Source organism: Peromyscus maniculatus, chromosome 11 (genome assembly GCF_049852395.1).
Source record: "Peromyscus maniculatus bairdii isolate BWxNUB_F1_BW_parent chromosome 11, HU_Pman_BW_mat_3.1, whole genome shotgun sequence".
NCBI classification, from domain to species: domain Eukaryota; kingdom Metazoa; phylum Chordata; class Mammalia; order Rodentia; family Cricetidae; genus Peromyscus; species Peromyscus maniculatus.
Window position 1 is genome coordinate 99,877,019 of NC_134862.1, and position 22,508 is coordinate 99,899,526.

The 22,508-nt window shown below is 43.7% G+C and overlaps 1 protein-coding gene across 12 annotated transcripts; it reads left to right on the forward strand.

Moving 5' to 3' along the window:
* The first annotated feature begins 2,645 nt into the window (after positions 1-2,645).
* Positions 2,646-21,767, forward strand: Angel2 (angel homolog 2). 12 transcript variants are annotated; one of them, XM_076548207.1, is made up of 11 exons: positions 2,670-2,919; positions 5,986-6,311; positions 7,103-7,148; positions 7,873-8,119; positions 10,528-10,784; positions 12,168-12,237; positions 14,464-14,885; positions 15,726-15,852; positions 16,255-16,312; positions 17,316-17,479; positions 19,574-21,767. In XM_076548207.1, exons 4-11 carry the CDS (start codon positions 8,113-8,115, stop codon positions 19,723-19,725), a joined length of 1,257 nt encoding a protein of 418 aa, XP_076404322.1. In that variant the 5' UTR covers positions 2,670-2,919; positions 5,986-6,311; positions 7,103-7,148; positions 7,873-8,112; the 3' UTR covers positions 19,726-21,767. The 12 variants fall into 12 exon arrangements, with proteins under 12 accessions (XP_076404317.1, XP_076404322.1, XP_076404316.1 ...); XM_076548211.1 differs by having other exon boundaries at positions 2,760-2,919; positions 7,873-9,108; XM_076548209.1 differs by lacking the exon at positions 2,670-2,919 and adding an exon at positions 2,979-3,050.
* The last annotated feature ends 741 nt before the right edge of the window (positions 21,768-22,508 follow it).

A 22,508-nucleotide genomic window follows, 5' to 3' on the forward strand; every position in this document is an offset into this window, starting at 1 on the left:
AAAAACCTTAAATAAGAAAATTAAAAGAAAAGAAAAGAAAAGAAAACAGGACCATATAAACAGAGGCAACCAGTCCTCATTTGCAGATTCTGCCTTTGCAAACTGCCTAGTCCCCCAAACCTACCTATGGTGCACAAACCAATCCTTAGTGTTTTTACAGCTTTTTCCCAACAAGGAGCAGGGCAGAATTTAGTTGCCTCGTGTGCTTGTTCCTAGCCAAGGCTGAGCAAGGTACACTCTGCCCTCTTGAGTTTTCAGATCGTAAGAAAGTCACCTTTCCACGGCCTACTTAGTGTCACTTTTTCACACTTGACTGATTTTGCTGTTAAAAATGGTCCCCAAGCATATTGCTGTGAAATTCTGAAATGACAAAGGAAATGATGTAATATATAGAGAAAATATGTGTACTAAATAACCTTCATTTAGGTACGAAATAACTGTTTGGCTGGAATCTCCAGCTCACCCCTGCTTGATCCAGCCATCCTTCCCTCTCCAAACTCCGCCCTCTCAGAAAAACCCGCTAAGGGGTGGCTCCTCCTCTGAGGCTGCCAGCTCCCCCAGTCCCCACCCAAAGCTTATAATTGGTCACAAACCCAGTTTGTGGAGGACCCATCATCACCCCCACACCTACAGGGTATTTAAGCCCCCTCCTTTAGAATGGCCATGTGATTTCTCTCCTGCCCCCGTACCTACCCTGATCTCTAGGGGCTGGAGGACTCACCCAGGAGTTGCTTTGTTCAAATATACCTGGTCTTTTACTTTTTAATTTGGCTTGATCTGGCTTACTGCCTCAGCAGGGAAACCTATTATCAGGGTACAGAAAACCTACCAGCAACAAGGAACATGCATAAAACAAGATATCATACTGGTTGATGAAAATGTGATCAGAAGCCAAGTGTGGCCAGCTGCACATGCCATGCCTGTAATCCCAGCACCCGGACATCGGATGTGAGATGAGTTTAGGCCAGCTTGGATTACCTAGCAAGATTTTTGTCTCAGAACAGTCGAGTGTGTGCATGTGTGAAATCACAATAGACTTTCCTCATAATTCACTAATTCAGCATTCCTGGCATGTTTATACAATTTAACTACTGCAGATAAAGAGAATCAACTATACACAGAAAGTCAAGTACTTCTCAAAATTAACATAAGGAAAAAACAAAAACCAGAACTTCCTAAGAAACCACTACACAGGTCTACTAACGAACCTCTGCAGACAGCAACCCTGGCCCCTGGTGCTCTCTGCCTTTGGCCTCCTTATGGCTTTCCTGCGTCCTCTCTCCATTTAAGTTACGTTTCCCAAGAACCCAGACCCCTGCGCTATAAGTCACAGACACGGATAATCAATACACTAACGTACAAATGGGTTCTCCTGCTAAAGCCTAAGTTAACCTATAACCTCACCTGCTCAAAGTTTCAGGCAGCTTTCTGGGATTCTCAGAGTTGTAGTTCTTAAAGAAATAGCCAAGTCTCAGGAGAAAGTATGGTAGCCTATGAGTTTTGTCCATAAAAGCCCCCACAACAGGTATCTTGGGGCCACTCAGCTGGAAAGTTCAGGGAGTGGTCCTGACCAACTTCCATCTTGGTCAGTATTTAACCTTTAGTAAAAGCTTCGTTTAAATATGGCCAAAAATGGTGGAACTAGTTTTTCTCCAGCGAATCTCAGGATTAACACTCTAAAATGTATTTGTACAAACTCAGGCTGCAGTTGAAGGAAACTGAATTGGAGCAGCCATCCAAGCCAGATGCGCTCACCCATTACAGAAGCGGCCCCCTTTCCTCGAGGGCGAGGGCGGGAGGTGCACTGAATGTCCTAATCAGCTAGGCTGGGTCTCAGAAAGGGTTAAGTGACAACCAGTTTTGATTCATTCCATTTTCCCCTCAGTCACACACTTAACAGGATCTGGAGGATCTGCCAGGTCTAAGAGGAGGCAGAACCGGCCCTGTCACCCTGTCATGTATGGGGGTGATTCACCAAAAAGGAAATTACAGGGGCTGGAGAGATCGCTCAGTGGTTAAGAGCACTGGCTGTTCTTCCAGGGGTCCTGAGTTCAATTCCCAGCAACCACATGGTGGCTCACAACCATCCGTAATGAGATCTGGTGCCCTCTTCTGGCCTGCAGGCATACAGGCAGGCAGAACACTGTATACATAATAAATAAATAAATAAATCTTTAAAAAAAAAAAAAAGGGAAATTACAGAATTAAATGTGTCCAGGAGAGAGGAGGTGAGAGTGGGGGCGAGGAGAGACAGAGAGAAGAAAGAGACAGAGAGACAAAGGTGAGAGGAGAGAGAGAGAGAGAGAGAGAGAGAGAGAGAGAGAGAGAGAGAGAGAGAGAGAGAGAGCGAGCAGAAAACACAGCAAGTCTCATTCAGCACCAGCTCAAAGCCGACCGGCACTAGCTTTCTGCCTCTTTTTTTTTTTTTTTTTTTTTTCTTTGGTTTTTCGAGACAGGGTTTCTCTGTGTAGCTTTGCGCCTTTCCTGGAACTCGCTTTGGAGACCAGGCTGGCCTCGAACTCACAGAGATTCGCCTGCCTCTGCCTCCCGAGTGCTGGGATTAAAGGCGTGCGCCACCACCGCCCGGCCTTTCTGCCTCTTTAAGAGGCGGTCCGAAGTGTTGCCCTACGCGGAAATGGCTACCCGCGCACGTTCTGCGCATGCCAGGAGTCGCGCAGCCGAAGGAATGGCCCCAGAAGGCAAGATGGCGACTCCGCTCGCGGCGAGACGCTCCTCCCAGCATGCCTAGCGGCCGGCCCGGAGACGAGGCCGAGGGATGGGGATCCGGCGGGACCCTGTGAGGCGCCGGGGCTGAGGCGCGGCCGCGGGCCTGGGCGTTGGACGCTCGCAGAGTGCCAAGATGGAGACGTGGCGCTGTGTGAGGAGGGGCTACGGCCGCTGTGTGGCGGGGCGAGGCCGGTCAGTCGGAGGCGGCGGGCGGGGGGGAGGAGGAAGGGGCGGGCGGCCCGGGGCGGGGCGGGGCGCGGGAGGAAGGCGGAGGAAGAGGGTCCGCGGCGGGGACGCGCCTGGCGCGCTGCGCCCAGGGAGAGGTAACGCGCGGGCGGCTGGCCGGGCGGGCGGCGGCCCCCGGGGTCCTGCTGGCCTCGCGCGGCCTCCACGCTCGCCGCCGCCCGCGCGCGAGGCCCGGCCTGGAGGGAGGCCGCGCGCCCCGGGGTGGCTGGGCCAGTGCCCTCTGCTCGCCAACTTCGGTCAAGCGGAGGCCAACTTTCCTCGGCACGCTGTACTTCTCGCTCCGTCCCGGGTCTTTTTCTTTGAATGGTTCAGTGAGAGTCGGGCGTGATAGCTTAAGCCTGTAATCTCAACACCCAGGAGGCTGAGGCAGGAGGATAGCCGTGATGTTGAGGCTGGCCTGGATTAGAGTGAAACTCCGCCTCCAAAAATAAAAGAAAAAAAAATAATTCACTTGAAATTTTTAAAGAGCCACAGGACATGCAGCCTCTGTTAATGCAGTGCCCGCCGGATCTTAGCTCGGATGCACTGATTGTGTTTTTCTCTAGGAAACTTTAAATACTGGGATGTTAAGATTCCAAAGGTTTGCATAGCCTTTAAAACCGTCTGGTGTACCACGCGTGGGAAGCGGCACAGCAGCGTTACATAAACCGTCGGGATCTGCTAACTCCATTATGCCTTCTTCCTTTGGCAGTTCAGTTCAACCGTGTTTTCTGAGCACCAGCCGTGTGCCGGCATCGTGCTAGGCAGTCTCTGGGGTAGAGACCGGGCTTAGTGGCCCTCAAAAAGGTAGTGGTATAGATAGCTGCCAATCCAGAGACTGTCACGGTGCAGGTGGCAGTAGAAGACAACGGCTCCAGCACCGGGAGGTGGAAGCGGGAGGGTTAAGAGTTCAAGTCCAGCCTGTCCTGCATGGTTCCCTATCTCAGAAAGAAAAAAGAAACTGTGAGGGGGTTTTGTTTGTTTTGTTTCTTGTTAAGAGACAACAGGGTCTCTCTGTGTAGCCCTGGCTGTCCTGGAACTCTTTCTGTAGACCAGGCTGGTCTTGAACTCAGAGATCTACCTGCCTCTGCCTCCCAAGTGCTGAGATTAAAGGCGTGAGCCACCAGGCCTGGCTCAAAACATTCTTTTTGAATTTTAAAAATAAAAAGGCCTGAGTGCTGAAATCCCTTTGAATGGCTTTCTAGTCAATGGCAAGCTAGTGCCCATGCTGTGCCTTTAAAGATTTACAGTCAGTTTGATTTAGAGAGCTGTTTGAGACTACTAAGTTTCAAATATATAATAAAAGCTAAATATTTTCAAATAAAAATACATGTAATAAGGAAATGCAACTTATGCAAAATTCCATTAGTGATAGTAGATGTTGATACAGGGATCCCAGGGAATGGAGTCCTCTGAATCCTAACATTTTGTTAGAGAATGCAGTGAGGAGTCAATACGTAAGGTTCAGTGTTTTTGTTTTGGTTTGGTTTGGTTTGGTTTTGGTTTTTCGAGACAGGGTTTCTCTGTGTAGTTTTGGTGCCTGTCCTGTATCTCACTGGACCAGGCTGGCCTCGAACTCACAGAGATCCACCTGGCTCTGCCTCCCGAGTGCTGAGAGTAAAGGCGTGCGCCGCCGCCACCACCACCCGACAGGTTCAGTGCTTTTTAAGAACTCACTTAAGAGCAGCGTGTCTATTAAGCATAAGCTTGGTGAGCTGGGAAGATGGCTCAGTTGGTTAAGTGTTTGCTGTACAGCACAAGGACCTGAGTTGGAAACCCCAGGATCCATGTAACAGGTGGGAATGGTGTCATGTGGTGTTGATAACCCCAGTGTTGGGGTGGCAGGAACAGGAGGATCCCAGAGCTTGCTGAGCTGCTAGTCTAGACAACTCAATAGTTCCAGCTCCCAGTTCAATAAGAGATCTTGTCTCAAAATATATAAGAACAATAGAGAAAGATGCCTGATGTGAACCTCTGGGTTGTGTATACGTAAGCACATGCACCTTCACACACAGGAAATAATCCTAGTGTGCTTTGCTTAAATTGATAACATTGAGTTTGGAGTATAGACGGAGTCCTGGTAAACAGTCCTTATGCTCTTTAATTTCCCCAAGGACTGTATGCTTAAGAATGAGGAAAGATGGGAAAGCATGTTCCCACCCATGGGTTAGTAAGGGCAGTAGTTTGTCAGAACCCTTCCATGGATTTTTATATTTTAACTTTACCCATATTTGGGAAGAATTTCACTTCGGTATAAAAATACTGTTCCAAAACATGTTTTTACTCTAAACTCAAGTTGGAAGGAGACACACTTTTTCTTACATTCCAATATGTTTGTCATATTTAACTGTTATGTTTGCTATAGGTTTTATTTGTCTGTTGAGTTTTTGGTGCTAGAAATCTGAATACTAATTTGTTAGTGGATTAACTTCTCAGTTTTTTTGTAGATGAACTTTTTGGGGCATATATGGTGTCTTGGGAACCTAACTGGTATTTTCTTGTTGAGTATTTAGAATGCCATCCATGGTTGTTTAGATGAGACCATTGAGATGTTGGTGCTGATAGTTGACTATGGGCACTTTCCCCTTCATCCTTATGTACACTTTTGTCTCTGGGAGGGGGTCAGATCCCCTGGAACTGGAGATACAAGCAGTTGTGAGCTGCCATGTGGGTGCTGGGAATTGAACCCGGGTTCTCTGGAAGAGCAGCCAGTGCTCTTAACTGCTGAGCCAGCTCTCTAGCCTGAGTTTTGTATACCCCCCCCCCCCTTGAGACAGAGTTTCTCTGTGTAGCCCTGGCCATTCTGGAACTTGCTCTATAGACCAGACTGGCCTTGAGCTCAGATATCCACCCGCCTCTGCCTCCCCAGTGCTAGGATTAAAGGTGTGTGCCATTACCGACTGACCATCCTTCACAGATTTAGAAGTAAATTTAAATATGACATGACATCTCACTGGGAGAAAATAGTTTGGATTTTGTATACTATAGCTAAACAAAAAGTGGTACCTCAAGGAGTGTCTTTATTTTTTCCAGGTACTCCATGTTTCCCTATCCTCTGAAGAGTTTGGGTCGAGACTGGACCTCACCGTGGGAGGATCTGCAGAGGTATTGCTGGAACAGACACATTTCCAGTTGTCTGAGGTGGCCTGGACATTACTCACGTTCGCCATACCCATACTTCAGTAGCAGGCATTTCTCACTGAACTGTAGACCACCTCTGCTGTTTGAATCTGGAACTCAGTTTCAGTACTGTAATTGGAGACCTGACCATCTAAGCAACACATCCTTGATCCGGCTCTCCAGTTACATCATGAACTCTGACAGAGATGAACCCTCATCCAAACGAAGAAAACACCATGGTAAAGGAAGTGTTTATCTTGGTAAAGAGACAGATGTAATGATAGACTCAGTTGAAACAATCGTATCTAACCTTGAAGCTGTCCTCCATATTCTAGAGATGTTAGTGTTTATTTTTAGCCAGTAGTTATTCTGGGTTAGGAATGGTGTCTTTATTTTCAACTATGTCTCTCTCTATAATTGTAGAAAAGGACTATAAGACTATATAAGGAGACTATATCAGTAGGTTTACATAGTTTATATAAGTACTTAAGTAGACCATATAAGAATATAAAATAGATAATTACTCTACTGATTGAATGACAATAGAAAACAGAAGGAGTTAAAAACACAACCTTTAACAACCGCTTTCATGTCCAGCAGTTTTTGAAAAGAGCCTTTGGTGACTTGGAGATGAGATTGGCAGTAGAAATCACTGGTCTAAAAAAATTTAATTTTGTGTTTTTATTTTAATAGTAACTTTAAATATATAATGTAAAAGAATTATTTTATTAGAAATAATCATATATAAAATGTTACAGGGTAAGATTTAAGCTTGGTAAATCTGTATTTCCCAAATTAGAGTCTATAAATAGCTTACAAATATGTTTTTCTTCTTTTTTTCAATGCTAGGGATTGAACCCAGCATCTTATACTTGTTCTGCACTGAGCCATGTGCCCAGTCCTAGAGAGACTCGAGAGAGAGTCAGAATTGCTACCTTTTAGAATGGGAGCCATAGCTTAGTCAACTTGTGGAACTCTTAAAAAGGTGTATTGACTCGGTCTGCTTTTCTCGTGCTGTTTTTACTTCTAGACAACTCATGTACTCCCACCCCACTGTAATCCCAGTGCATACTGAGGTATGTAAGCTCAGGATTGCCTTTCTTACTGACCTTTAGGAGGCTGCGTGGGAGCTGGGATGTAGGGAGCTGACAGAGGTGGGAGAACCGACAGTGAGCTCCTGAGCTTTTAGGGTTCAGGCTCCGTGTTCTTTGTTACCAGAAAGTTCTCTGGAGGATTCACTGGGGTCCCAAGACAGAACTGATTAGTTGCTACAGTTATAAAGAGCTAGTTCAAATAAACAAACACATGTAAGTAGACACTAAGTCCTTGGCAGTGGAAATCTGTGTAATATGTAATTATAGCATATGGAGGTAAGTAGTCCTATGAGACACTGAAACCAGGGTGCTCGGAAGGACCCAGTTATTTTTTATGTATATGTTGCTGTTCATTGGGCCAACTCACACTCCTTTCTTGCAACCTTTTGGTAATTCTGTGCACTCTCAGTTGAATTTTGACATGCACCATAAGCATGATAAAGTTTAAGAAGCATTCTGTACCCTCATGTATGCTCTGCCACTGTGGCATAAGCTTGGAAAGGTCACCTACCTCTGCTCCTTGGTTTTCCAGTGTAATAAATAACATCTATTTTGAATGTCTGTTAAAGACAAAATGAGGTATGTCTACATGACTAACGTACTATGAGTTTCATAGAGACTACTCAGAAAATTGGATGGGGAATTACATTTATATACTGATAATCTCTGATTGCTACCTGACTTTTTATCTGTCCATTCTTCCTAGGTGTTGAGAATAAGGAAAAGGCTCTTCGTTAAGCCATATATGTGACTTCCGATATTTCACTAATACATTTCAATCAAGAGAACAGCTTTACTAATTTGCCTATCACTTTAAAGTATTTGAAGGATTTGTGTGACACAATTATGACTTTTTAATTAGGCACCCCAATACCTGCTCATGCCTATTGCTTCCTTTCTTTGACACATCTCTCTTCTCTGCTGTGATCACCTTGTTCCTCCTGACATGGAAGGTATATAAGCTTTTGCAGTGTGAATTTGTTATAAAGTATGTGACAGCCAGCGACTATTCCTTGTGTCAGTGGTTTGAGTCAGTCCTCCATGGCACCTAGCATTTGCTCACACTTGTGCCTTTTTAGTAAAAACAAATGTGGTTAGCATGGACTGTTTCCCTCAGCAGAGATTTGGTGTTCTTGGGACAGGAAGAGCAATGCCAGAATGCCACAAGCTGTAGGAGTTCGGAACCACCATATTAATCAGGTACCCACTGGTCCTGGTTATTAAGAAGTACCCTTACAAAGTCATTACCAGGACCATAATAATCTCGATGTGTTTTCATGTACACTCTATGTACATATTTTATAAGGAACAGCGATTGAGTGTTCTAGACTTTCATTTTTTCTATTTCATCATGATAGTGACAGAGGATCGTGCTGTAGTGGGAGTGAAAGCTTGCATGTCGCATGATGGAGCCTTCCATCTTATGAAGACTTCAGTCTGTGCTAAACCATCATAGGACACCCCCAGTTTGTGGGGCCCTGTAACTGTCGGTGTGTCTCTGTGGAGCTAGTACCATTAGTCTCAATTTTAAGCCTTTGGGGTGGGATTCTCCATGTTCGGTGCAGGATAGGGAAGGGCCAACTTTTTTCCCTTACATGGGCCTGAGGCTGCTTTGGGCAGAATTCTGTATTGTTGAAAAGATTTCTCTCTCTTTTGATTTTGTTTCTTTCACCTTTTTCTGGAGCCCTTCCCTTAGCATCTTCATACCATCAGCTCCCTCACCCCATCCAGCCCTCACTAATCACACGCTTATCCTCTGTCTGTCAAATGTCTGCTCCTCCATGCAGCAGGCAGAAACTTAGATACTGAGGAGAGCACCCTGCTCTAATGAGCTTCCCATAATGGACTTTATTGGCAGCTGATGTAGCATATGGATATTCTGATTTGAAAACCTTGTCATTGTAGAAGACTTTTAAAACAGTATTTCCTTTTCACTCTGCATGTAAGTTTATTGTTTCAATCTATTTCCTTTTTAGTTTGTTTTAGTTTGGTTTTGGAGACCGGGACTCACACTGTAGCTCAGGCTGGCCTCAAATTCTTGGTAATTCTCCTGCCTTATCCTCCTGAGTGTTGGGATTACAGGTGTAAGCCTCATGCTCAGATAACTTCTTAGAATCTTAGGCATTGTAATCTAGTGAAATGAAAACCTGTATGCAGGATAGAGGAAGACAGTCTGTGGCTGAAAGCTGTCATTTACTCTCCGCATGCTTGGCCAGCCATCTCCAAATCGATTCTCTTCTGGTTAAGTTTTCTCCTCATTGTTGAGTTTGTAGGTTAACTAAATGTTCTATCTTTTTTTTTATGGCTTCCATGACATTAAGCATGTGGCATAATGAGACAAGAAATCAAAGGTGAATTATTCACTTGCTATTTTTTGGCACTAGGCATTGAACCTACTTGTCAGATAAGTGCTCAACCACTGAGTAATTATCAGCCCTTGGATTTTTGGTTTGTTTTGTTTGTTTTAATCTCACTACATGTAGCTCAAGCTGTCCTTGAACATACCATGTTGGCCAGGCTAACCCTGAACTTTCGATCTTCCTATTTCAGCCTCCTGAGTGCTGGAACAATAGGTGTGTGCCACCACACCTGGATATGAGTATATGTGTGTATATATACACATATGCATCCTCAGAAAATAATTTCTCAGTTGAGGAGTACCTGTAATTACAGAATCTCATTTTTTTCTATCCACTTTTTGTTGCTTTTTCAGAGAATGCTATGTCTTTGCAGAGTGTGATCTATGGTGCATTTTTTGTGATCCTGGTGGTTTTTGCGAGGCTCATTAACCAGCCTCTGCTGTTTGTCTAGAGCATTCTGTAACATCATGCTAACTTTTGTCTTGGTGTCCCTGTATTACAGGGCTCATTTTGTCATCTATAATTTGTAACAATTCATTATATTCATTCTGTCTGTACTTCCCCACTTCAACATTTTAGACGCTAAACCCGGTCCCACAGATTGTCATTCTATACAACCCTACATTCATGCATAAACCAGAATTCTGAACTAAGGTAACTGATGATCTTGATAGGGAATAAAATGTTCTGGGAAATCATCTCTGGAAAGCTGGCTTTGGTGAGTCTCTTTGCATTAAAGAATGCTAAGCCTGACTGATGGAAGTCTTAACCAGAGTCAAATGGGAAAATGCAGCCTCCAGAAAGGTGTGCTAGGATTTCCTGCCTAGGCAGCCCACCTGATGACAGCTTGTCACTAGTCACTGTTAGATTGCGATTTCCAAGGGAAAACATTTTACTCATTAGCTGTGGGAATTTTCGTTAAGTAAAGTATTTGTGTACAGGAAACTATCTGGTCTCCTTTTGATTGATTCTTTTCTATTTTGTCCAATATATTTTAACAGGAACAATAAAAAGGAATTGGGAGTATTTATGTAGCCATAATAAAGAAAAGATGAAGGATCTAGACGGCAGAGATGTTGACTCCACGTGTGAGGACAATGAAGAAAAGTTTGACTTTTCAGTGATGTCTTACAATATACTCTCACAAGATTTACTGGAGGATAACTCGCACCTCTACAGACATTGCCGACGTCCAGTGTTACACTGGAGTTTTCGGTTTCCCAATATTCTGAAGGAAATCAAACATTTTGACGCAGATGTAAGTGTGCAAAGCAGTATCTCAGCTTTTCTTGTAAGGAGAGTGTGGTTGATTGTACATTCCTGGGCTGTGTTTTATTGCATGTTGTTCTCGAGGTGTGGCTTCTTTGTTATTAATTGCTGATCAAAATAATCACCTAGCTTTTCAAAAGAGCTGAAAGTTTTAAGTATTTAAGTATTGGTCAACTTTGAGAATCAGACTGGAAGCATTTTAAGTAAAATTAATGGACTTAAAATTTCAATAATTTGTGCAAAAATTCATCTACATGGTAAAATGATAGCATTTAAAGAATGCAAATTGCTTTTTTTGTTTAAGACAGAACCTCTGATAGCTTACACTGGCCTCAAATTTCCTTTGTAGCATAAGATGACCTTGAACTCCTGATTTTCCTGTCTTTCCCGATCAAGTGCCAAGTGCAGACATGTGTCACCATGCTCAGCTAAAGAGACAGGGTTTTTTGTTTTGTTTTGTTTTTGGCAGGAGGGATGCTGGAATGAAACCAGCCTCTTATGAAAGGACACACAGAGCTGGAGAGATGGCTTAGTGGTTAAGAACACTGGCTGTTTGTTCTTCTAGAGGACCTGGGTTCAATTCCCAGCACCCACATGGCAACTTACAACCATCTGTATCTCCAGTTCTAGGGGATCTGACATCTTCTTCTGGCCTCTGTGAGCACTACATGAACATCGTGCACAGAAATTCAGGCAAAGCATTCATAGCTAAAATAAAAATAAAATCTCCAAAAAATTGTTTTTTAAAGAAAGGACCTGAGCCAGGTATGATGACATATGTCTATAACCTAGCACATAACTGAGGCAGAAGGACCACTCTGAGTTCAAGGTTCCTCTGGGTTATATAGTGACACCAAAAGCCTAGACACGTTGAACATGGAAATTCAGGAAAAATAGCCTCACATAGGAGAAATACAAAAAAGTTCTTTTAGGAAATAGACCATTTTGAATGATGAAAGTACTATTCCATATGAGTATGGGCTATGGTTTTGAGATATAAGATGTTTAGAAACGTATTTTTTTGTGATATAGAATATTTGAGAGCAATAATTTTTTTTTTCAAAAAGTAAAAAAAAAAAAAAGGCTGGGCATTGTTGGTGTACACCTTTTATCCAAAGCACTTGGGAGACAGAGGCAGGCAGATCTGAGTTCAATACTAGCCAAGTCTACAAAGTGAGTTCCAGGACAGCCAGGGATACACAAAGAAACCATGTCTTGGAAAAAAAAAACAAAGAATAAATAAATAAAAGCATTAATTTATTCTAAAATTAAGAAAAGGTATATATGCCACTTTGATTTCCACACTGTCAGAGTTCAATAAAATTCATACTTGCATCTGTGTGTTTTCATGCAAATCACTGTTTTCTTCCAGGTGCTCTGTCTGCAGGAAGTCCAAGAAGATCACTATGGAGCAGAAATCAGGCCGAGTCTAGAGTCACTGGGTACAATGTAACCTTTATTTGCTTTGCCAGATTTATTCTTGCAGAGTTTTACATTATTAAAACATAATTTTTTTAAACAAAAATGCATGACATATTTGGGTATAACTTTTATTCATTTTTTTTTTGTTTGTTTGTTTTTCAAGACAGGGTTTCTCTTTGTAACAGCCCTGGCTGTCCTGGAACTAGCTCTGTAGACCAGGCTGGCCTTGAACTCACAGAGTTCAGCCTGGCTCTGCCTCCCAAGGGCTAGGATTAAAGGTGTGCACCACCATCACCACCACCACCACCACCACCACCACCACCACCACCACCACACACACACACACACACACACACACACACACACACACACACACACACACACACACATATATACACACACACCACCAGTGGCACACATCTTTAATCACAGCACTTGAGAGGCAGAGGCAGGTGGATCTTTATGAGTTCAAGGCCAGCCTGGTCTACAGAGCAAGATCCAGGACAGGCACCAAAACTACATAGAGAAACCCTGTCTCAAAAAACCAAAAAAAAAAAAAGGGTGTGTGCCACCACTGACCAGCCCTTTTTTTTTTTTTTTTTTTTTTTACTTTTTAAGATTTATTTATATTTTTGTGTGTAAGTTTTGCCTGCATTCATAATGTCCATGGGGGTCAGAAAGGGGTGTCAGATGTCCTGGAACTGGAGTTACAGGTGATTATAAGCCACCTTGTGGGTGCTGGGAACCAAACCTGGGTCCACTAGAAAAGCAACAAGTGCTCACTGAGCCATCTCCCCAGCTCTGGGGATAACTTTTAAATTTCATTTATTTACTATTTTATGTGTGTGTGTTGTCTACATGTATGTCTGTGTACCATGTGTGAGTCTCAAGCTTTTGGAGACCAGAAAAGGGTGTTGGCTCCTGTGGAATTACAGTTACAAGCAGTTATGAGCCACCATGTGGGTGCTAGAACTAAACACAGGTCCTCTTCAAGAACAGCCAGTGCTCTTCACTGCTGAGCCATTTCCAGCCCCTTTAGGATAACTTTTAATTTTGAGAGTGTGATATTGAGGCATTTCTGCTAGAAATTTCATGTTGCTCTGATCTTCAAAGGGAAATGTTTCCAGGAGTCACTCAGCTGCACCTCTGCGAGTCCGTACTACACAAGATCAGGGACCCAGCCTCCAACAGTAGGTTTTACCAGGGCCTAACAGATCCAAGAGAAAGCCTTGTTTGATGAAGGAGCTTCTAGAGTTTGATTTATAGACAAGAAATATAAAAACTGCCCACGTGGCATTCATTCATTTAGCAGGTGTGCCTCTGAGTGCCTGCATATACTTTATGCTGCTCTAGAAAGTAAGCACAACACCGGTCTCAGCAGCTGGCTTTGTGGGTTGTGTGTAAGTAAGTGAACAGCAAGCAAGGAAAGCAGGAGGATTGGATAATGTGAAGTCTGAACAAAGATTTCAAAGATTTGGAGGAGACGAAGATCAAGCTGTATCTACAGCATCCTAACCAGCAGAGCTAGCACAGGAAAGGCTCTGATGTTGATATGGATTTGGGCAATTTGGCCCACAGAGAGTGAGATAAGGAAAAGGGGCAAAAAGATCAGAATAAATTACTGCAAGGCCTTGGTGTCCTGGTTGTGATTGAGTGAGAGCGTGAAGTCTCCCAGTAAAGAAGCCTGCCATGCATATTGGCTTTGAGACGAGGTCTTGCTGTATGTATGACGCAGGTTGGTTCAGACTTGTAATTCACCAGCCCCTCCAAATGCTTGCATTGCAAGCAGGGGAGACTGCTCCCCACTTGAAGTTAGACATAAGGGGTGTGGTGTGGGGCCTCATTGTGATCTCAGCACTTGGCATGCCAAGGCATTAAAGTCAGAAGTTCAAGGCCACTCCAAGCTATAGTAAGTTAGTTCAAGGATAGCCTGAGATCCATAGTGAGTCCTGTCTTAGAAGACCCTTGGGCTGGGAATGTGGATCTATGGTAGTGTCCACCTCGCATGTGTGAGACCCTGGGTTTGATCCCAACACCTCTACCACCACCAAAAGAGAGAAAGAAGAAAAAGAAATAAGGTATTACAGAATTTATCTTCTTAAGTGCTGAAGTTAAAACACTCTTAGGTTAGCTGGGCCCATAGTCTCTCCTGACATCCCCAGCTCTAGCCCTAAACTCTGGTTTTAACACATACTAGCATCCCGTGTTTTGACATGCAGTCTCTTTTCTAAATTGATTCCTTCTAGGCTATCACTGTGAATATAAGATGAAGACAGGAAGGAAACCTGATGGCTGTGCCATTTGCTTCAAACATTCCAAATTTTCACTCCTGTCAGTGAACCCAGTAGAGTTCTGCCGCCGTGATATTCCTCTGTTGGACAGAGACAACATTGGATTAGTTTTACTCTTGCAACCCAAAATCCCACGTGCTGCCTCTCCCTCCCTCTGTGTAGCTAACACACATCTGCTGTACAACCCACGGCGAGGTGATATAAAGCTGACCCAGCTGGCAATGCTGCTAGCAGAGATTTCCAGTGTGGCCCATCGGAAAGACGGTAGCTTCTGTCCCATCATCATGTGTGGTGACTTTAATTCTGTTCCTGGTTCTCCACTCTATAGTTTCATAAAGGAAGGAAAATTGAACTATGAAGGACTTGCAATTGGAAAGGCAAGTGCTCGCTTCATCTGGTAGAAAGTGGATTTCAGCTGCTCTGCCAGAATGAGGGGAATGGTCCTTGTTGGAGTGAGGATGGTTATTGCATGGCTGTGTGGAATCTAATACCTCACTCTGCTAAGATGGCATGATTTCCTACAGTTACCAACACGTGGCTTTGTTCACTTGGTTTGATTTTGTCTTTTCCACTTATGGAAGCATTCTATTTGAAGGAATTAGCTGGTAGAAAGAAAAGTGTTGAGAGACAAGGATAACTTGAAAGCCCCTTTTCACGGGGCGTAGGAGGAGTTCTGAATGCTGGACATGGTCAATATAGTCACTTAATATTCATTGTATAAGTATTCCTTTATATGACAATGGCTTTTCTTCTGTAATGCTGAAATACTTTATTATTCTTCAGTGTAGAATTATTTTTTGGGGGGGCTTTGAATGATATTCTCATGCTTCCCTCTGCTTGTTTTAGACCATTTGATTTTCAGTGTTTAACCAAAATAAGTCTTCCACCAACAGAATTTTCAATGATAGTTTTACATTTGACACAATAGAAACTATATTATAGGTGGCAGAAAGAGGAAGACAGTATTAGTGGGAAGCTGTAGATATTTAGATGTTCAAATGAGGGAAACAAGCATGTGAAAAGCCTGTCATTTCCATGTAAATGACAGTGCTGTCTGAACTGTATTTGGATGGAAGTTTGTAATCACAAGCAATCATTTATATAAAAATGAAGAGCTTGCTTACCATTTGTGATTACTTTTATTAAGATATAAAATTTTCAATACATAAATTAGTTAAAGTCTATTCACTTAAGATGCCTGTTGAAATTCTGTGCAGGTATCTGGCCAGGAACAGTCTTCACGGGGACAGAGAATTTTATCTATTCCAATTTGGCCCCCAAACCTAGGCATCTCACAGAACTGTGTGTATGAGGCACAGCAGGTTCCCAGAGTAGAAAAGACAGGTGAGTGTTTGTAGTACATTTTGGCAGTCTTCTGGGTAATGGTCTTCCCTTTGAAGACATAATGCTAAAATTTCAAAGTTTCAGTATCTAGGCGTGAATGCTCATGTATATTAATATAAATAGCTATTTTCTCATCCTTCTTTTAATGTGCTCTAAATTTCCTTTTTAAGAGTTAAATTCCAATGTTATTTGTTCATGAATAACTTGTTGCCTTAGAGTTGTTTGCATTCTCCCCCTCCCCCATTCTGTAGAACATCAGAATATAGACCATAGGATCAAACATTTAACCAGACATTTAAACTAGACCTATCCTGAATCTGGCTCTAGAGACAGCTATGCTGTGGCAAACTAGAACAAAACAGTATGCACATTGGATTGATATGCTTCTCTCTGCTCTTTCAGATAGCGATCTGACACAAGCTCAGCTGGAGAAGACAGAGGTCCTAGTGTCAGCTGAAAAGTGAGTTCTGGAAGGGCAACAGTAGACAGTCCCTAACTGACTGAGTCACGCCCCCCCAAAAAAAATTACCTCAGAAAACACTTGGATCCAAAATAAAGTTGATATTATTCCAAGCTGCATAGGCCACTGGGTTAAGACAGATATGCGTGAATTCCAGGTCTAACTGCTGGGTTGTGAGGATTCAGGAAGCCAAAGCTTGGAAAACAATGTTTCATGCTTGGAGTGTTTAGGCAGTGTCTGGAAACAGCATGTGGGCCTGGACTGGCCCAGGAACTCTGAAATTTCCAGATCACAGGAAAGTATCTTCCTGATTTCAGTGGGATTCTTCCTTGACTCACTAACTAGATCCCACTTCTTTGCCAACAGAGGTCCAAGGGGTCCCGAATAGCCCTGCACACCATTGACCACTTAGAGCATCCTTAAAAACACAACCAAAAGTGCAAGCTGTCTAAGGATTGTATGCTCATTGTTTGAATGGAGTTTCTCAAACATGTATAAGTCTGAGGTCTAATTAGCATCTTGGTTCCCATTTGTTGTCATTTGCTGGGTGTTAGTAGCCATTCACCTACATCCACTGCATCAGGAAAGGAGACCTGACTTAGGGGATGGTCATCATAACACTCAGGAAGTTGAGGCAGAAGTGAAAGCCTCATGAAATGGAGGCCAGCCTGGGCTATAGAGTAAGATCAAGGCTAGCCTGAGCTACATAATGAAACCTCAAGTACAAAAATGCCAGGCATGATGGCTTACACATATTATACCAGTACTCAAGCAACTGAGAGAGAAGGAGTACCACAAATTTGAGGCCAGCCTAAGTGATAAAGTAAGTTCCACTCGAGCCTGGGCTATAATGTAAGACCTTGTCTGCAAAACAAAATCAAAAGACTAAACAATAATAAAAGGTATCCTGGGCTTAGTCTAGCAATGGAGGAAGAGTAGTTTAGATGAGATGTTTTGTACTGTGAAGATTTTGGTGAATACTGCCCTTCTCTCTCCGCTTTAGGGTGCCTTCACATCTCCGGCACCACTTCAGCTTGTCATCTGTTTATTCTCACTACCTTCCTGACACTGGACTTCCAGAGGTGACCACCTGCCACTCCCAAAGCGCCATAACTGTCGATTACATCTTCTACTCTGCAGAGAAGGAGGACGCCGCCCGCGGTCCAGGTGAGGGGCATGGGGAGCACGTCTGCTGGAACGCAGGCGCAGAGAGGACGTCGTCCTCAGCAGGGGGGAGGGCTCCGTGTGGACGGGAGACGGGGAGACCACTCGTGCACAGAGCTGCATCCTCAGTTGTCCTAACCGTCCACTCCCACTGTAAACACTGCCTCTAGCTGGAGATTTCTCCAGTCCTGCCGGGGCCTGCCGCCACTCAGACCCAAGTAAACACACAGTTTATATTACTTATAAACAGTATGGCCATGGCAGGCTTCTTGCTATCTAGTTCTTATATCTTAAATTAACCCATTTCTGTTTATCTGTAAGTTGCCACGTGGCTTGTGGCTTACCAGTACTTTACATCTTACTTTTCATGGTGGCAGCTGGCAATGTCTCCTGACTCAGCCTTCTACTTCCCAGAATTCTCCTCTCTGCTTGTCCTGCCTATATGATACTTCCTGCCTGGTTACTGGCCAATCAGCGTTTTATTTATCAATTAATCAGAGCAACGCATAGCATACAGAAAGAAATCCCCAGCACCTGCCTTCCTGTGGCAGCCACTGAGTAGATGGCAAAGTCTCCAGCTCTGGCATTCATTAGGTTAAAAGTCATGCTACCTTCACAGCAGGGCCAGGCTATGCTGCCCACAACAGACACTTGGTCATGCTGACCTGAGGGAGAAAGCTTGTGACTATTTTCAGAAATGGAAACAGGCAGTATATTTCTGTTACAGCTCAACAAGAAATCAGGTTGAATAAGCCAACCGAAGGATTTAAAACAGGAAGCATTGAGATATTGGAAATCTAAAAACACTTAGAAAATATCTGGCGTCCTAGACAAGGCAGACTCCCCACATCCTTTTCTGATGCTACTTGTCTCTCAGTTTGTTCCATCTGGGCATACCTTCTCAGTGACCTCATTCCTCTAACTAAACCACCTACCCAGTGTGCCCTGCTCTTGGTTCACACAGTACGGTCTGGAAGTTGCCATGCCTACAGAGTTCACTAGGTGGCAGGAGAGTGTCTGATCAGGGATCAGCAGCTCCAGTCTCTCAAGAGGATGTTACTTTTCATTTGAGTGGAGAATGACTGGGCTCAAATCACATCACCTTACTCTGTAGTCACCTTGGCGGCCCCTGCCAAGCTTGGCTCTATGCAGTTAGAGTGGTTTGGTGGATCATTCTTAAGTGGTTGTCAATCTCAAATTCCTAACCTTTTTTTTTTTTTTTTTTTTTTTTGGTTTTTCGAGACAGGGTTTCTCTGTGTAGCTTTGCTCCTTTCCTGGAACTCACTTGGTAGCCCAGGCTGGCCTCGAACTCACAGAGATCCGCCTGCCTCTGCCTCCCGAGTGCTGGGATTAAAGGCGTACGCCACCACCGCCCGGCTTCAAATTCCTAACCTTTTGTTTTGTTTTTTGAGACAGGATTTCTCTGTGTAGCCCTGCCTGTCCTATAACACTCTGTAGGCCAGGCTGGCCTCGAACTCCTGCCTGCCTCTGCCTTCTGAGTGCTGGGACTAAAGGTGTGCAGCACTATCACCCAGTGCAAATTCTTTTTAAGATTTATTATGTATACAATGTTCTGCATGCATGCATCCCTGCAGGCCAGAAGAGGGCGCCAGATCTCATTACAGAAGGTTGGGAGCCACCATGTGGTTGCTGGGAATTGAACTCGGAACCTATGGAAAAGCAGCCAGTGAGTGCTCTTAACCTCTGAGCCATCTCTGCAGCCTCACTCCTTGCAAATTCTTAACCTTTTTTTGTTTTTTTCTAGACAGGGTTTCTCTTTGTAGCTTTGGAGCCTGTCCTAGAACTAGCTCTGTAGACCAGGCTGGCCTGGAACTCACAGAGATCTGCCTGCCTCTAACATTTTTTATTACATTAATCTTTCAAAGGTGTAAATTTTATAAATTGAAATAGAAAAATTACCTGGCATAAATAATGTGACTCTACAGTTTAAGGATTGTTAGTTATAACTTCATAAAACTTTATACTATAAAAACTTCCATATTAGTTTTCTGGTGGGTTACAGGTTCTGTTTCACTGTCTAAGGAACAAACCTGCCTGCTTAATAACAGTCTCACTAAAATGTGCTTCCTCAACCAGGAGCTGAAGTGGCTTTAGTTGGTGGCTTGAAACTTCTGGCTAGACTGTCGCTTCTTACAGAACAAGACCTGTGGACTGTGAATGGACTTCCCAATGAACACAACTCTTCAGACCACCTGCCTCTACTGGCTAAGTTCAGGCTCGAACTCTGACTCCATTGCTCAGTCACACAATTTCCTGTCTTCTGAGAGGCTGTAAAGATAGTCGTAACTGTTTGCATGCTGTTCATTTCTGTGCTTGGGGTTCTGAGTTTGCTCTATGCTTGAAACAGGTTGGGAGAAACAAGTTTACAACAGTTTTTTTAAATGAAATTATTTTCCTGACAACTGATGTCTAACCACTTTACTGTAAAAAGATATAAATAACTTCTGAGTCCTGGTAAAGTGAACAGCATTTTGAAGTGTAGTTCATCTCCTTGGCTCTCCAGACATGAATTCAGTGCTTTTCAGTCCATCCAGTGGACCTACCAGGACTTGCAAAGCTCAGGTTGTTGCCTTTTCTGGAGGCCTAATTTCAGTGGGAGAAGCCTGTGCTTGTTGAGAGCTAATCAGTTCTTAGAAATCACGGGGCCATTCATTCACAGGAGTACAAACAACCATGTCAGCTTCTGAGAGGCTTGATGACGCTCTTGAGTTGTACTAATACACAGACCCACTTCACCGCCATCCGGAGCTGGGGACATGCCTGTACTTTGTTGAGGAAATAGTTGAGAAATGCAGGTCACTTTCATAAGAGGGCAAAGCTCTTAGCCAGATAATGGTGGTACATATTTGTAACCTTAGCGTTTGGGAGGTGAAGGCAGAATTAACCAGTTAAAGCCAGCTTTAGCAACATAGCAAGTTTGAGGCCAGCCTGAGCTACATGAAACCCTATCTGTAAAACACAACAAAACCTGGGCGCTGGTGGTCCACGCTTTTAATCCCAGCACTTGGCAGGCAAATCTCTGAGTTCAAGGCCAGCCTGGTCTACAGAGTGAGTTCCAGGACAGCCAGGACTATTACACAGAGAAACCCTGTCTCAAAAACTGAAAAGAGGTCAAAGTCCTTTATGTAAGCCCACCCCTGTTCTGTAGAGGGGTTGCCCCCAGGAAAGCAGATGAGCCAGGTGCAGCCATGCACATCCTTCATGCCAGCATCTAGGAGACAGGCAGGAGAATCACTGCATGTTCCAGGCTAGTCAGGGCTACACAGCAAGACCCTGTCTCAAAGACAGACAAAGCAGTGGCAGGCCCTGGCTTGTACCTCTGTCCCCCTGTTCTTCCTTTCTGTTTAGTGACAGTAGAAGGCCCTTGGGTCAGGAGTGACATTTTGTTGAACCAATTTTGTATAAATTTAAAAAAAACAGTCTTTGGAAGGAAGTGGCAGCCCTACAGCTGTTTGTCATTCACCTCCAACGTGCAAAGCCAGAGCATAGGAGGAGGCACAGCTTAGACTTGGACTGTTGGCTGCAGGGTTGTGCTTTCTGGTACAGTGGTGCAGCAGTGTGGCATGCGCTCACACGGTCCGTGATGCTCACCGCAGGTCTGCTAAGCCCTGTACACATGTCGAGTGAAAGACTTACATAGAGGTAGAAATTCCCTCGGCTTTCTAAGGTGGTAGAGTCAGACTGCTGCTGCATTTTTCCTAAGTCCTTACTGCGCAGTAAGTTACAGATGTTTTCTACAGTGAGTTTTATTATAGAATGCTTTAAATTAAGACAATAAGTCTTGGCAATTTACATTTTTAACTCATTACATTGTTATTTTAGGTGTACTAGATGATTGCCTCAGAGGTGTACAGATTGTGAAGACATGGCCAGTGAGATCTGTAGTAAACAAAGGGTCTTAACTTTGGTTTTCATGGACAGTATTAACCATGGTACCAAGATGCCCACAGTTTTCAGGGCTTTGTGGAGTGCTAAGGATCCTGGTTAGTCTTTATCAAATTAGTGGTAATTGTTCCTTTTTAATATTGGAGGGGGGTGAGTGGTATTGGTATAAACATCACTGTTGGCAAACTAACATTCCTGAAAACCTCTGTAAAAAGTTTTTATATCCTAATGAATATATTACGAGTTTAGCCCCATTTCATACACTTCTCTTTGATAGTTAACCCATAAATTGCTGTTCAATGTTAACCTGTGGCCACAGACACTTTTCACAAGCTTTTAGAGCTCCAATAAAAATTATCTATTTTCTTTACTGTTCTTGACAGAAGATCTGGCAGCTCCTCTGGGCCTTGTGTTTATCTGCCAAGCACAATCTGATCTGGCTGACTGCAGAAGTCAGATCTCACAGTTTATAAAGTGTGTAGTGTGTGTGTGTGTGTGTGTGTGTGTGTTTGTGTTTGTGTGTGTGTGTGTGTTAGACATGTGTGTCTAGAGGCCAGAGGTGAGCCTTGGGTATTGTTCCTCAGGAGCCATCCACCTTTTATTTTTAAGATAGTCTCTCACTGGCCTGCAACATGCCAAAGTAGGGTAAACTGGCCAGCCAGCAAGGCTGAGACCCTCCTGTCTCTGCCTCCCTCATGTGGGATTACATGTGGATCCCTGGCTTCCTTGTGGGTCCTGAGACTCACACTCAGGTCCTCCTCTAACTGAGCCGTCTTCCCAGCCTCCTGCTGGCCAAGTCTTATATGCAAAGGGAAACTGTAAAGTGATGATAGTCTAGTTTTAGTGCACCTTTTGCCATCAAGACAGTAAGCATGCTCAAAATCTTGTCTTTCAGGATTTAGCATCTGCTAGCTTTTAAGCTTTTGTTTTTTTAAAAAAAATGAGTTCTTTTACTTTGTCCCTGTAAGCTGTAATAAAGTATTATATTTGCACATCTATGTTGGGTTTTGTGTAAACGTGCTGAGCAGCTGGTGCTGGCCTGCCACCCTCAACTATCCATCACCTTCTCAGCCTTTATCAGTTAGAATGACTGAAATACACCCAAACAGTATAGTCAATAAAGCCT